Source organism: Pseudopipra pipra, chromosome 1 (genome assembly GCF_036250125.1).
Source record: "Pseudopipra pipra isolate bDixPip1 chromosome 1, bDixPip1.hap1, whole genome shotgun sequence".
Taxonomy (NCBI): Eukaryota; Metazoa; Chordata; class Aves; order Passeriformes; family Pipridae; genus Pseudopipra; species Pseudopipra pipra.
In genome coordinates this window covers 152,583,078-152,599,155 of record NC_087549.1, presented here as the reverse complement: position 1 = coordinate 152,599,155, position 16,078 = coordinate 152,583,078, and the positions used below count along the sequence as shown (strand labels likewise).

At 40.2% G+C, this 16,078-nt stretch overlaps 1 protein-coding gene across 15 annotated transcripts in view; it reads right to left on the bottom strand.

Moving 5' to 3' along the window:
- ADCYAP1R1 (ADCYAP receptor type I) overlaps positions 1-16,078 on the bottom strand; it is a 144,512-nt gene that overhangs the window by 18,659 nt on the left and 109,775 nt on the right. For 6 of the 15 annotated variants that reach the window (XM_064639443.1, XM_064639436.1, XM_064639447.1 and 3 more), the window contains exons 12-13: positions 14,754-14,823; positions 12,766-12,857 (exon numbers count right to left, since the gene is read on the bottom strand). In XM_064639443.1, the coding sequence (XP_064495513.1) occupies positions 12,766-12,857; positions 14,754-14,823 (162 nt within the window). Of the gene's footprint in view, positions 1-2,219; positions 2,274-8,172; positions 8,215-12,765; positions 12,858-14,753; positions 14,824-16,078 lie in introns of all 15 variants that reach the window. The other 9 variants (XM_064639381.1, XM_064639409.1, XM_064639401.1 and 6 more) reach the window with 3 other exon arrangements.

Below are 16,078 nucleotides of genomic sequence, written 5' to 3'. Positions count from 1 at the left end.
CACACTAAGACAGTGTGGCCACAAAAGCAGCAGGTCCATAAACTGTGTAACTAGAACCGTGATCTCTACGTGTCGTATCCGAGAAAGAGCTGCTGTGGGGAACGGGATGGTCACATTTACAACCAGCCAGAGAGGGGCTAATTTAAATCAGCCACCAAGAAGGGTAATCTGAAACACGGGAAGGCATTTGGAGGGATCTTGTAAGAGATTTTATGACTGGTACAATGGGCTGAAAAACACGAAAATTGAAAATAGCGGTTTCTCGTTGACTCTAAAGGGGAGATTTTTGGTTCTGCTTTCAACACATGGTTGTTTTGGTGGGATTCACCTCAGGGAAGATTGGATGTTTACAGTGTAAATATCTGAGTAAACTGGAAATCTTTGTCCTTTGAGAATCATCAGAGAGAATAAGTAGTTGAGAGAGAAATACAGTTATTGGCCAGTATATCTGAACTATTTTAGATGTCCACTTTAGGATGGGATGAACAGCACTCCAAACACCACTGAGTACCCTGACTAATCTCCAGTAAATATGAAGGACAATAGGATGAATTTTAAAGCAATTGCCTTCAAGGCAAACATCTAATTTTGTTCCAACAAACCAAACTACGTCCCTCTTGCTCTGCTAAAAGGCACAATCTAAGATTTGTGGTCATCTAAGCACAGATGGAAGATGGAGCTTGTAAGCTGAACAGTAAAACAGAATAAGTTGAAAATATACTCAATTTCTCCCCACTTTTTTACTCCTTTAAGTCAATTCTTGTTACTAGAGGGGTTTTTTTTGTTTCTTTTCAGGTAATCAAGGCCTGAAAACTGTGTTGCTCTTAAATATTATTGTATAAAAGCTGGAAATCATACAGTATTTGTGGCATGCATACATCTAGCAAATAGGAATAGTAATCATGTTTCAACTTGCAAAATGAATTCAGTTCTTGGATGATGCTCAGGAAGTAAATATGAAAATGACTGTTCCTTTTACAGCATCACTTCTGTGATAAATTTCTGAACCACCTCTGTTTTTTTATAGACTTAAATTGGGGATTAATTGTCAGCTAAAACTGATAAAAATCAAGGAGGGAATTTTAGAGTTAATTCAATTTTACTACGACTGAGAATTTCTGAAGTGATTATGGATTTTGACTGTCTCGCTTATTTTTTTTTATCACCTGATTGTTCTGAAACACATTTTCTCAGACCAATTTTTACCACAAGAGGGCTGCTCAGCCTTTGTTGAGAAGGAGCACTTGTGAAGGCATTTCCAGGCACAGAACCTGAAAATGAAGCGTCTAAAAATCAATCATGACTTTGAAAACTCTTAATCAGGGGGTGTTGTAGGGATTTGTGTTCTTCAGTTATATACTTAATGTTGCCATGGAAATCTGGAAAAAAATTTCCCCCCCCATGTTTACTGCTTGTGCCCTGTTTTATTTGACAGGGATTGATTTTTTAAAGAATTTTTTCTAGTGACCAGACCAACATGACAGGACTTGGTATTTGCTAAAATTATCAAATAGGACAGACTTGATTTTGAAAGTAATATCTAAGAATTAAGTGCTGCTTCCCACCCGAGGAGGGGGCATTTCCACACGGGTTTATGATGAAAAACTGTGAGCACTTCTTAGGAGAGGTAATGTTTTTTTTATTTCCATCCTTTCTAACTGAGGTATAATCATCTCTCTGATGTTAGATATTGTAAAGTGTCCCAAAATCCTTAGAGATTTTGTAGAAGTTTTGTTTCCTTCCTTTATAAATAAACTTTATTTATTTATTATCAAAATAGAGACACTGGTGGAAGGAAAGGGAGAAAGAGAGAAGAGACAGAGGAGGCAGGAACCAGAAAGGAATGTGAAGGAGGAAAAAATCAGACAAATAAGAGAAAATTAATAGAAAATGAGATAATGGATATCAAAACACTGCATGAATCAGGGCAGGATCCTCAGACCTCTGTGGGCACACACAGAATGGATTTGGTCACGTCTAACTCTACGTGTTCGGAGACAAACTTAAACTGAGCTATCACCTTGGAGTCACTCAGTCATGGAAAGAACAGGGACTTCCAGGCTGAGCTGACCCGTGTGACAGAGGCCTTTGAGACACACGGGGTGCAGTGTCTGACGGGGGTGCCCTGGGGCTCCCAGTTTGACCATAAGACGACGACTGGACTGCTCAGATTAAATACGAGACTTGAGACAGCTAAAGGCAAACAAGCTGAGTCTCACCGCACGTGTCCTGGGCATGGACTGCAGCTGCATCTGGGAGGAAGAGGGAGGGTGCTAGGGTGGAAGGGGAAAGAAAAAGTTAAACATTCCCAGGATTCAATGAGTGATGTATGATGTGGCTGAAGGCCACCTTATCAGACTTGAACACCTTGACGGCCCCGGCACGTTAATGCAAATGAGAGAGTACACAAACTGGAGGCAAAAATAGTTGCAATTCGGTTCTAAAGGCTTTGTGGGTTTCTCAGAGGGACTTAAGGGAAATAAAATGAACATGCTGACCCAGGGGAATGAAGTTACGCTGCATTATCCATGATGAAAATGGTCAGGGTTCTGAAGTGAGGTCTCTACCGACACGCAGGGAATGACAGAATTTGTGGCTTGTCTCTGAATATGCTGATAGGGAATCCTTTGGGAAACACAGTAAAGGTAGAATTTGAGTCATGCAAATAAAAACTGTGCCTCGTTAAGGATCTTTGTGCACCCCTGCTTGGGTCATTCTGCGTAACCTCACTATGAACAGGGTTGGCCACCATGTAGTAGGAGAAGGAATGTAGAAACAAATCAATGAAATAAAGTATTGAAAATACAGTAAAAAGTTAACCAAAGGGAGAGTAGAAAGATTGTATGGGAGAGAGAGGAAAAAACTGAAAATTGGACCCATATTATCTATAGTTTATCCCACGTACCTACTGTTGCCCTCAGCTGACACTGCTATAGGTCGGGGCACTCCCCCTTGCTACTCGGTAGCTGAGGAATTCCTGAAGATGGACTTCTTTCCTGGCCAACACACAAACCACATTCACAAACCCTCTGGACTTACAGATCAGATGTAAAGAGTTTGGAAAACTGAACTTGTTCTGTGAGCAGGAAACAGACTGCACAATTCCATCCCACTGCAGTGACTGCAGATCTGACCCACCACGTGAAGGTCGAGTCATTGATCCCCCTCATCCACACACAGAATAAGCTTCTCAGCAAAATTGTCATTTAGTTCCATCTCACCTAATTTTTGGAGTTAACAATATAACTGGGTGCTTTTCACCTTATTAGCCCATGCCAGCTTTGCAGTAAGTGGTGAGAAACAGACCATAAATTGAGATTTACCTGACCTGTTTTAAACATCTTTTTTAAAAATGAAATAATTTGTACTAAGGGTTTAATTCTCTGGACTGAGAAGATCTCTTCTGACTATGGAAGGAGCCCAGCACCACTATCTTATTAAATCCTGTGGATCCTGTGCTGCCTTGCTAAAAATACAACCACTGTTGTGCTCTTCATGAAAAAAAAAGAAAAAAAGGAAACTGTTTCTCTAGTCTTTAGTTGAAAAGAAATACAAAATTCTCAGCCTTGTTACCTAGAGCTCTACTTTTCACTGCTAACACCACCAAACTTGGAGGCTGAAGCTGAATTACTGCTTGCAGATTAATGCTCTGGCTGAAAATGGATGTTTAACCAATATGAACTTGGACAAAAGTTTTTGTCCAAAAAAATCTGACCTTTGAGCAGATCTGAGGCTTGAAGATGAAACAGAACAGTCAAAGAGAGCCAAAAATCATGTCTACCCTGTTCATTCTTGGCTTTTCTAACTTCTACAGGGTGGACATTAAAGGGTGGAGAAAGCCATTGCTACACCCAGAGATCAAATAATGAAGAGATAAAGTTTAATATTTGCCTTTGCTCTAGAGAATAAAGCTGGAAGCGGAGAGCAGAATATTTCCATGAAAACCAGTCTTTAAATGAACTGTAGCTTCAAGGTTACATGCCCTGATCCTTCCTCTGCAGTAACTCTGGAGGTCCTGTTTTACCAAGTTGGGTTATTCCCATTCCACAGATACGTGTCATGCACTGTGGAATAATCCTGCTGGAAGTGCAGTAACGTAAATGTGGTGCAGCAGACAATAGAATGTTTAATGAGAAAAATGTACCACGGGAAATGAGATTCTTAAGTGGTTTTGAACGTAGCTTTACTGTTTGGAATGAAGAATGTGCACGTCCAAACGCAGACATAAATATCTGAGGACGTGATTTAGCTCGTTGTCCTCAAAACAAAACAAACGAGCCAAACCCACAGAGGATTTATTGTCACAGTCTGCCACAAGAAGTGGGTTTTTAGGCACTGAAGACAGGTTTTGGTCCTGTCAGCTCAGTATTGGTATAACTACACTGAGTTTATATAATTTGCAGCTCTGAAGCTTCAGTTACACTGTTTTGACTCACCTGCCTTACATATCACACGAGATTGCTGCAGGAGAGGATTCAAGTTATAAACCATCTCTACAACCCTCTTTAATGAAAAAAAGAGAGCACTGCCTTTGTTGAAAAAGCCTGAGCTTGAAGACATTTAATCAGCTGAACAACTGCAGTGTTTTCATTGGAAATACAAAGAGGAATTTCAGCTTGGAAATCTCTCAGTAATGATACAGGTGGGCAGCAAATGAGGTATGAAGGCTGTGATGTGAACCTTAGGCACAACTTTGAGTTGGTCCTGTCTTTAGGTGGTTTACATTTTTTTAAGCCACCTTCACTGAGACTTAATTCAATATTAAACCACTGTAAACTGGTGGCCTTTGAGGGTGTACTTGTACTCTCCAAGGCAGGAAAAGTTTGTTCCTGGAAAATTAACTGGTTACTTTGCACCACACACTTCCTTTTACACACAGCGTTAGTTACAAGAGCCTCACAAGAAGTTCATCTTTCCAGATCAAAAGACCATGTGCACTGGGACAGCACCATCTTTCTTGTCCCTTCCATACCTCAGGCTATGTCCTTGCATGGAGTACATCCTAATAACTCCTCAGATGTAGAACTAAACCCCCTGGATGTGAAACCTGCCAACTGCTGAAGTGAGACACAATAGATCAATGCCAAGGAGAAGCAGAGACCCTGAGGAGAACCCTTTTCTTCTCATATGATAGAGGCAAAAATGTGAATGGCAGCAAAAACTAAATGGAAGACCACGGGTGCTGGTGTGCATCAAGCTTTGGTGTAAATTGAAGGCACGTTCAAGATCAGAGATGTCAGAATTACTCCCCATTCCCTGCAGTCTCACAGCAACTGAGGCACGACCAGTTGCTTCAACTCCACCTTTATCTTTACACTAAGCAACTGATTCAAAGACTCAGAGGTGCAAACTGATTGAGGGAGAAAACAAATTTTCAGATCTGTCCCTTTCAGTCTAACAGTGACTTCAAACGAGCAGAATATGAGCAACGTGGGAGGGAAAGGGCAAACAGCCCGAATGGTCTAATTTGGATATTCCAAAGTTAATTTTCAGTTCGAATCTTTGGAAAATTTTTCTCAACTCCCAAAGCCATTATCTTTCCCAGTAAGCAAGCGAGCTGCTCTGCTAAAAGATGCTGCACCCACCTCCATGGGTAATTGGTAAAGATGCATGGCCTCAGGCACTGGATGTTCCCTATCCTGCTGATCTCCATGACAACTGAAGCTTATCAATACAGATCAAAATTAGGTTATACACTTTGACGAAGTGCAGTGACTTCAGAAACGTATTTGAGGTCTGTATCACATTTTCCTTACAAAAGCTGCCTTATTTTTGCTAATCAGAGAGCTCAAGTGCATGGAAAAATTTATAATGTTACAGCAAATTTAGTTGAGTGCAGCCACTTTCCCGGTACAGTAAAAGAGGCTTTATATTGTGCACGTTGCTAAAGTATTTGTGGTCTTTTAAAAAGCAATGCTGGAACCATTTGAGATACATATATATAGAATTTCAGACAGTACATGCGTAGGCAAAGACCTATATTTACACAGGCACCCAACAGACGTAAGCACTTCCATAGAAATCTCGCCTCAGCCTCCGGATGTTGGGAGTTCTGTTCCACACCAGTTATGGCAATCAAGCCATGATGGTTTAGTACTGTCTTTGAAAGATGTTTGGATCTGAAATTTCCAGAGATAAGACACTAATGTTTCAATGGGAAGCCTAAAGACACTGTTTAGCTCTTTTTTTTTTGGTGCCTAAAACTCTTTGGAAACAGGCTGTTAGGGCCAATCCAACCCTGGATAGAAGTGAGAACCCATCAAGCTTTATTGTGCCTTCTAAAAAAAATGGAGAAAACCCTATTTTTATAAAGAGAATTGCACTGTTGGATAAAACCTGGCTTTGTTCTCTCCCTCACTAACCTGCACAACTCCTTGATCTTTCAGAGAAGGACCATCTTTTAGTGGCTTCTCTTTTAATGCAAAAATGCTCTTTTCCAGTTCATGGCTTGCTCTTGTAACAGATGGGGGGGAAAAGTCTGTGCTTTGCTTTTTTAGTACACAACCCATGGACAAGGAACTTTGCTCTCTAAGGCTGCCACAGATCGTGGAACCAAGCAGAAATTTCAAGTCACCATTAGAGAATTCTTAAGCATGAAAGTTAGGCAAAGATCAAAATATCAGCTGTTCCATCAACCACAAAAATCAGCCTTGTACCCTTTCCTCTGTCTGTTTATCCATTCAAACCATAAAAATTCCCATAAAAATACCCTACAGCCACTTCCAAAAGTGTTTAAAGACAAAGTCATCCTATTTTTCAGTATTACTGCAAAACAGAAGACAGGCAGAGTCAGCCTGCACCACACAGACATCACCTGTGCAGGCCAAGGCACGTGGCCTTGCACTCTAAAATCCGCTTTCTAAGGATTTCCAAATAACAGAAGCAGAACACTTTGCAACATTGCATTCACCACGGATGATCTTGTAACCAGGAGAGATAACTTTTGTGATCCATGATTTCAAAATCAGATCCTGTCAAGTGCTTGTGTATTGTTGGACATGGGTGGAATTTCGTCTATAAATACTGATTTGCTCTTCTGGAATATCCCTCTGGCCCATGGAATAACAAAACCACTTTCAAGGTGGACATAGTTTGGGGTCTAATCTCATCATCAGTGTAGGAATGCAAGGGATGCATTCTGGATGAAAGGACAGTGTTTAGGTCAGGAAGGTAGATTTGACAATCAAAGATTCATTGTCCTCTACCTGCCACAGGCACCTGGGGGATTTTGAGTATCCCCTCTTTGTGCATCATACCCTCAGTTGTTCAAGGGCAATAACAGCTCCCAGGAACATTGTAAACACACTAAATATTCTGTGCTGTTTGCTGTTACAGCAGTTGACACCACAGCAAACCTATAGATAGATAATCAAAGCAGAACGGAGCTTTTGATTACTTTATCTGAAAATAAATAAATCCCTGTGTAATTATGTTCTTCCTAATTATGGTACATAGCCCACATGATCTTACATTCCTAATGAGTACACTCGATTTTTTTCCAAGCCCTACCTGAAAAGATTCGGCACAAATTAACACCTCCTTCCCCTCCAAAAAAAAGTGCAAAACAGAAACCAAAAAAAAAACCCGTCAAACCAACACCCAAAATAATAATTTGCCTTGGGCAATGTACAGGAAAAGTATAGTAGCTGTGAATGAGCTTTAAAAAAATCCATCAAGAATTAGTGTCGGTCAAGGCAGCAAATATCTACTCTCCTGGCATTTCTTAGAAATGAGAACTCCTTGATTATCATGCACTGATAGCAAATGACCATCATCTACGTTTTCCATTGTATTTCCATGCAGTAGGAAGGGATTAACCCCGGGACACCATTTCCTTTTGCTGCTGGTTTGTTGGGCACTCCAGCACCCAACCGGCAGCGCCCGGGGTTCGGAGGTGGAAGTGCCGTGCTAAGGAACACACTGTTCATCCAACATCTGCCATTTCCTCGCCAAAAACCAGCCTTTTGGCAGGAAGACCCCGTGGATAATCATTAACTCTGGCAGTCTGAGCACTTGCAGCAAGACAAAAGCAGTAGCAGAATGAACCACCGAGCGTCCGGTGGCTTTGGAGGTGAAGTGCAGAGGAGTGTTGTTTACCAAAACATCTGTGTCACGACATTGCTCGCCCTGCCCTGACCCTTTAGGTTGCACCAGAGGTAAAATCATACCTACCTATGATATATGCCATGATTCTCCTTTCTTTCCAGCAAGATGCTGAGTGGAGAAATGACGTAGACCTGAATTAGCTACATATTTGTGGGCTTTATTTTCTTTTCATTGAGCTTTCAACATGTGATACAAAATTTATGAAGAATCTGTTGAAGCAAAAGCAGAAACAAGCTTCCCCCTCCCAAATTACACTATTCATGATAAGCTGGAAATAATAATAATAATAATAATAAAATAAAAAAGAGGATTTTTCAGTTACATGTGTTTGATCCTTGAAAATGAATGAATAAGCAAAGACTTGATGGGAATGTGTGGGTCTTTTTAATCTTAAGGGCTATTCCAGCATGCATCTACTTCATGCACACCTACAAGATACTGTGGTGCGTTATGGTAGTGGTGCTGTTGGATGATTTTCTCTCTGTAGTGAATATTTCAGCAATGCAACAACGCTGGTGAAAATTACAGCGTGGATTTAAGCTTTTTGTGGGCATTTCTATAGAAATATGGCTTTTCTGTGGGGGGGTGAACATGCTCTCCCTGCAACAACTTGACCAAAACCAGGATGCCTGAAAGCAGATTGTGACATAGCAGGTTATACACTATTGGCTGGATTTTTCATGGTGAAAGCAGTGAAGCCTTGTCAGATCAATTTATCATAAAATTCCGGAGAAGGAACTGATATATGGTTAATCCATGCAAATGATGTGGAGCCCTGTGTGCTGAGCCAGCTGCTGTAGGGTTGTGAATGTGTGCTTGCAGTCCCCAGAACTGTGACATCACACTGGATTCATGCAGTGCCCCTTGGCTTTCAGCAGGTGGTGTAACTGTCCCCAAATAATCCGCTGCTTCTTCAAAATATCTACAAACTGCAACCGGAGATGGCTGAGAATCAGGTGGTTCTCTCTGCTGGGAAGCATGTTAGGTAAAATCTAACTGGGTGGGGAACACAGGTATCAGTTCAGGACATGGACATTCATTCTATAAGAAGAATGGTGAGTCACAAGGGGGAATGGCTTTAAACAGAAAGGGAGTAGATTGGAAATTAGGAAGAAATTGTTCCCTGTGAGGGTGGTGAGGCCCTGGCACAGGTTGCCCAGAGAAGCTGTGGCTGCCCCTGGATCCCTGGAAGTGTCCCAGGCCAGGTTGGATGGGACTTGGAGCAACCTGGGCTAGTGGAAAGTGTCCCTGCCCATCACAGAGGGTGGAATGAGATGACCTTTAACATCCTTTCCAACCGAAACCGTTCTATGATTCCATGATTGTCTGTCCATAATCATGGAACATTTCTCCTGTTTATGATATTCATTCACCAGATGGGGCAAGAAACCTGTCTGAACTATTTTAACCATTGTCCTAATTACTCTGGGAATACAATCAATGTCACTTTGTGCTTTCCCAGCACCTGAGGGTCTCAGAACTTCCAACTCAGACAAAAATCTATTGCATTTGCATTACTGATCTTGCTTTCGTTGGATGCTTAATTTGGCAGGACTGACACGAGATTAATTGAAATCAGACATATTTCAAGAAAAAAACCATGCCTTTGGTAGTTCAGTCCTCACCCTAAAACATAACCAATGGTTACGATGCCTATGAAAAGTTCTTGGGGAAAAAACCCCCAAACAATAATAAAATTGCCATTAAAAAGGTGTCTTCTATATTTTGAATTCCTACCTCAGCTGCTTAGATATTTTGACGGATCTATCTCCCAGTATTTTCAGGCATAAAGAGGAGTTTCTATCTAAAACATCAGTGAGAAAAAAGATGGAGATATTGTTCCTCCAGTCACTTCTTGAGCCCTTCAGTCTGTAATGGGATCAGCACATGCAGGCAGCTCTGAGGGGGAACTAAAGGCATGAGAAAGGTAATGGATGACTGAACACACAAGTAGATAAAATGGAATTTTATCATGACTGAAATGCTTGTAAGGAATCAGCTACATATTTTTTTTCAGCTGTTGCATACAATGATCATCAGGTTATTTAGAGATAAAGTCTGATTTTTTTATGGCAGTAAAGCACTCATAATATGCTGCAAATGATGCAAATGATTGTTTGACTTTTTTTAAAGCAAGTCTTATATTCTCCACTGGCTACACTGTATTAATTAATCCTCAGTTCCTCAGTGCTCTTCTTCCATGATCACAATTCCCAGGGAACTTCACTAGGGGGAGATTTTAATAATGAATATATTAATCTTTAAATTTAAGCCCATCCTCAAGGCTTTTAAAGTCAAATACAGGCTTAAGTGCTTTGCAGAACCATGACCATCATGTTTATGAAGTGAAATCAGAGGTAGATTTTCCTAAATAAAATAATTATTAAAAGGGCCTGAACCTAAACATGTACCATACCTATAAGAAAAAAATAAATCTTACTCCCAGTCACAAGTTTTTGGGGTCTTACATTTTCTTTTTTGAGGATGGAAGTCCCAGCTGGTTAAAGGGTTATTCCAATAAATCCTATTAGAATAAATCTCAATCCCTGCTGCAGGTACTGTGTGATATTTCCTTCAGAAACAGGCTGAAAATCCTTCCTCAACAACTAAAGGGAAAGCATTTAAGTATGTTGTGGAATAAAGATCTGGATGGAGAGTTTGCTCTGATGGATTGATGTTGTAATAGTTTGAAACAGCAAAATAGAACATGGAAAATGCTTCATATGGACCACAGTCTAAATGCCACAGAGATTTCAATATGGTGACAGAACCAGATTATCATCTGACTTTTTCCTTCCTTACAACAACCTCTTTTTTCACAGGCTTTGTGTGCACAAATATTGTCTGTCTCCGGTGTAAATCTGCACAGAATTATTAATTTCATTCCTTTTAATCGTTCCTGTGTGACCTTTCTGTTGTCAGATCTGTTTGGATAAACAACACTCCACTCCATAGCACAAACATCAATGCAAGGTCCATTTATACACACCCGGTTCGAAAGTTGCAAAGAAATATGGAAAATAATGGCAGCGAATGCAACAGAAAATATGATGTTTCTCTCTTGGTTTTGGTGGCTAACTATACACATAGGAAAAAACACCAGGGAAACCCAGTCACCATATTGATCCAGGATGACAAGGATGTCGGATAATCTAGTTAAAATCACTGGAATCCATGGCATGCTTTGCTTCATAGGTGAGAGATGTGCAGCACACACCAAACATGCACTCGAGAGGTCGTAATCGGAACGAGCTCTGCACGTCTTGGGTGCTAATTACAACCTGAGACTCAGGGGGGGACTTCCCAGCAGCACATCCACGGGAAGTCCTCATGCAAGCCCTAGGAAAACCATGCACCTGATGTCTCCACTCTCTCCTGAGTTTTATTTCTGAGAGATCTCCACTTACAGAAAGAACTTCGAGCGTTATTTTTGGCCGCGGAAACACGGTTTGGAGCAAGATGCAAGCGCAGCACTTTCAGTAAGTGGATGTCTGACTACAGACACGAAAATATTAGCTTTTCATGGAAATGCAAACTAGATACTAGGGGAAAAAATAAAAAGAAGAAAAAAATAGGCAGCTGGAGGACATATTTTCCCCTGAAAATTGTAATTTAAATGGAGGACATCATTAAATTATGATTGTGGTTACTTAGAGTGAAACTAATCACTGGGTAATTGTATTTGCTACAAAATAAGGATTTCCTGCTTTCCCCTGACATCTTTTAGTTTTATTTAAGGTTTTCATGGCTTGCCTCAGGAATTTGCTTCAGGAATTTAGGGCTAAATCAAATAGTCTTACCCGTGTTTATGAGTGCAAGAAATAATCTAAGCTCACAAAAAAATTTGCAAAATTAAACTAGTGTGGTATTTGGGCAGAGAAGCCAACACCAAATGTGCTGCCACATATCCCAGTTATTCCAAAGGATGATATAATTTTTATAAGGAGAATGCCTGCCTGCACTCCAAATTAGGATGAAGATCATCTCAAATGACCAACCTGTCTTCTTATAAAGTGGAAACTCACAAAAAGGATTTCAGCTTAAAAAAAAAAACTTAAATCACAAAGCTATAAACTTCTAAAGAAAAGTTTTAGGACTTATGTGGATTTTAAAACAATTTTAAGTGGCGTGAGAATTGTTTGGTTTAAGTGGAATGAATTTAAGGTTACAAAAAATGTGAACATGAGCAATTTTAGGGGATCTTCCTAGATTAGAATTGAGCCCAAAGTTATTAAATTTTTTTACTAAATCTCATTGATTTCAGGGAATTTTGGACCATGCCCCTGGAACTTATGAAGCACAGCAAACTGCCCCATGAGTATAATAGCTGTGTATATACCTGGTCAGTATTTTAATTTCCAGATAATTGATCTTTAAAAAAGTTAGTTTTGGTTTGGTTTTGGTCTTTTTTTCAATCTTGTATTTATGCTTATTTTCTAGGCCTTTTAAAGAAAGGTGAAAAAACTGCCGTTAAAATGCACTTTGGTGGCTGATGGATTAACAAAATAAAAGTTAAAAATCAACCAAAGCAATTTAATAGACCCTGTGACTCTTTTTGAAAATCGACCTAGTTCAGCTGAGGTGTCTTTTTTTACTTTGTCTCTTTTTCCTATGTGTATATTAGTAATTTAAACTGATTACTGTTTTATTTGTACTTACAAGTAAATGCTGGATTCATTGCCCCCGATATCAGGTGACTGGAGTTTCTGCACAAGTATCACAATTATGCCAATAAAAAGCACAAAGTTTATCTGGGGAAAAAAAAAAAAAGAAAAACATTATGACAATGAAATATTTTTTTAAAGTATGAATGGGACATTCCCAGTGACTTGCTAATTCCATTTCCTTATTCTTCTCCAAACTGCATTCTAAAAGCTTTATAGGGTCAGGAGTAATGGGATAAGTTTACAAGCATCTTATCACCCCCTTTGTAGGCAAAAATATCCCTTTTCCTGCAGATAAAGTGACTCAGGATTTCTGCAGTTCCAAGACCAAGAGAAGAGAAACATAAATGGAGGGGTTTCAATATTTTTCATTATCAACCAGTGCAGAGAGTAAAGGGAGAGATCCCTGCACACCAAAACCAGATAGCAAAGATCTCAACAATAGAAGTATCTTTGACTTCCATTCTCTGAACTAAGGGACTTCTCAGTTTAGCAGTTTTTAAAAATTTGGAGAATAATAAAATCAGGTTTTTTTCCAATGCTCTGGCATCAGACTTGGCTGCCATCAGCTCCAAAGCTTCTTAAAGTCAGAAGAAAACAGTGGAAATTTGTGTTGGTAGGGAGAAACAAGAACTTAAAGCAGTTGTGTGCATCAGAAAGATTTCAGAACCTTCAGAAAGATGTTCTATCTGATATAAGGACTACAAATGGATAGAGAAGCCCAGTCGTCCCATGGAAGATTTTTGGTTCTTTAATGCTATCTACAGAAACCCAGTATAAGTGATTGGCCAAACCAGAACGTGATCCTTCATGGAATGTGCCTGGAAAGCATCGAAATTCACACACATGGACAAAACCCCTGATGGCTGAACCCTCTCCATGTTGATCCCCTTCACTGTTATCAGCTGAATTACCTCTAATTTGTCTGCAGGCTGCTCTAATTTAGGGAGCTGTCCAAATACTGCCAAGTAGAATCACCAGACCTGGTAAAAACTCCTGTGAGCTGGATGTCTGAATTCCTGAAACAAGCACTGAAAACCTGCCTAATGCTGTCCCTGGAGCATGGAAAACAACTTAGGATGGCCAGAATCAAACACCCCCATGGAACAACCCTAACAGATTTTCAGGTGCCCCTAACCCTGTTGTCTGGGCTCTTGATCTAGTTTCCAACTGCAGGAGCCCAACAACACTTTAAAATCCCCATATTCTTTTGGGGCACCAGAATATCTCCTTCTCTGGAGATATTCAAAAGCCATCTGGACACAATCTTGGATAATGTGTTCTAGGGGATCCTGCTTGAACAGGGAGGTTGGACAAGATGACCTCCAGTGGTCCCTTCCAATCTTACCCCTCCTGTGGTTCTGTGAAGCCCAAACAGGGCTCGTTAGAACCTCTCAATTATCCATAAATGGGTATCCAACAGCATTTGAGTCAAATCCGAGACCTCCATCAGCTAATGAGAGCTTAGATACCTTGCAGACAATTTAGTATCTTGCCCTATGACCACAATACTATTATAAATCTAATATTAGATAAATGCAGCTGTGAAATGTGTTCCATTCAACAGCCAGAGTCCATTTTCCCGGTGGCTGGCATCTAGTATTGTTTTAGATGTCCTGGATTGTCCCATTTGGCTTTCAGCTGCTGCCCCAAATGGCCCAGGGTTCTCACACATCCTATGCCATGTCTCCCAGCTCCACACAAATGCTCCACACGCTCTGGGGTGTTTTGGTGCCTATGTTTAAACAACAGAATAACCCTTTGTCTGCACAGTCTTTGCTTACAGGCAGAGAACCATCATTTAATTTGCACTAAAACTTCTTTTTAACAGTGGAATTATGAATCATTGTGGGTGGCAAACGATGGGCATTCAGAGAAGGTGCCCACCAGCCCATCATGGTTTGTAAAGGTATTTGAAGATATTTAAATTGGTTTTTTGTCCTCAGAAGAGCTGAGGAAGTGTCTACTCCAAGTCCTACTTACCATGATTGATCCAACCACAGGACCCTTGATCACCCACCACAAGGCAGTGTTGTCATTCATGTCCCAGCAGCTGCAGTCATTGAGGAAAAAATGGGATGGGGAGAGAGAAGGGAAGAGAAAAAGATATAACAAAGAAGTTAATACACTTGTAATCATTCTGAAGGGGCCAGAGAGTGGGAGATCAGTCTTGCAGCTAAATTATTTTGGGTTCAAAGTACAGGTTCTTTAGTTTGTCCTTGTTGTAGCTTTATTTAACAGCCTTTCCCAACTTATCTTAAAGTAAAATAAGTATTTTTGTGGCAGTTTAAATGGCACTTCCTCCTAAACAGCTTAGGTATTATGGAAAATGCCTTAATTTTATGTTTCTGTGCCTACAGTACAACTGTAAATTTGACTCTTTAAAAAAAAAAAGACATAGATGTCCCAAAGGGTAAGAGATAGTTATTCCAAAGTTTGATTCCTCAGTTGCTTTTCCACAGTTAACAGACATGAGTGTGGGTTTCTGACCCTGATATGAGGATTCTTACGCATTTCTAGTACACCAGGATGTACCAGAGCCTGGTTGTACTCATAGATGGGAATGGAAGTCCAGCCAAGGAGCAAAGATTCATCTGAGAAGGTTCAAGAACTGGACAACAGTTGGGGTCAGCCCCTTTTTTAAGCTGTTGGGGATGAGGGATCATAAATAAAATGACATTTCTACCTGAGCATTTAAAATCTTCCTTTGGATTCACCAAAGAATTCTCCAGAAGTTTACTCCACGTAGGTTCATTTGGACATTTATTTGTAGTAAAAGCTAAATATAGGGCCTATATATACATATATATAGTGTTTTAATGTTAGCAGACATTTTTAAAGCTAGAAAACCACTAATAATGAAAAGAATCTTGTTTTTCCACCCCTGCTACACTGTTGTAATGACAATTATATATCATTGAGACATAATGTCTTAATGACTGTTTTAAGTCATCAAGAATTTGACTGTCAGCTAAAATTTTCTTCCATTTTCTTCCCCTGATATTTGCCTCTAGAAAATACAAAAATCATGGAAAACTGCCTACTTTGTACCTGCAGTTCTGAGAAGAAGGTTTGGCCTCCCGCTGGGAGCACAGCCACAAATCCCAGCAGTGGCTGTCATGGTGCATTTGTCAGATGCCAAGAAACAATTGGAACAAGCACACAGGAATAAAACACTGCTGGTCTGATGAGAGCTTAATGCAACTTCTGTGTCACTGAAATGGTTGCCTGGTGGCATCTGGGGGAAAAGTGAAAATCTTTCCTTCGAACAAAACTATTTACATGAGTAAAAGTGAGGAGGCAGAGCT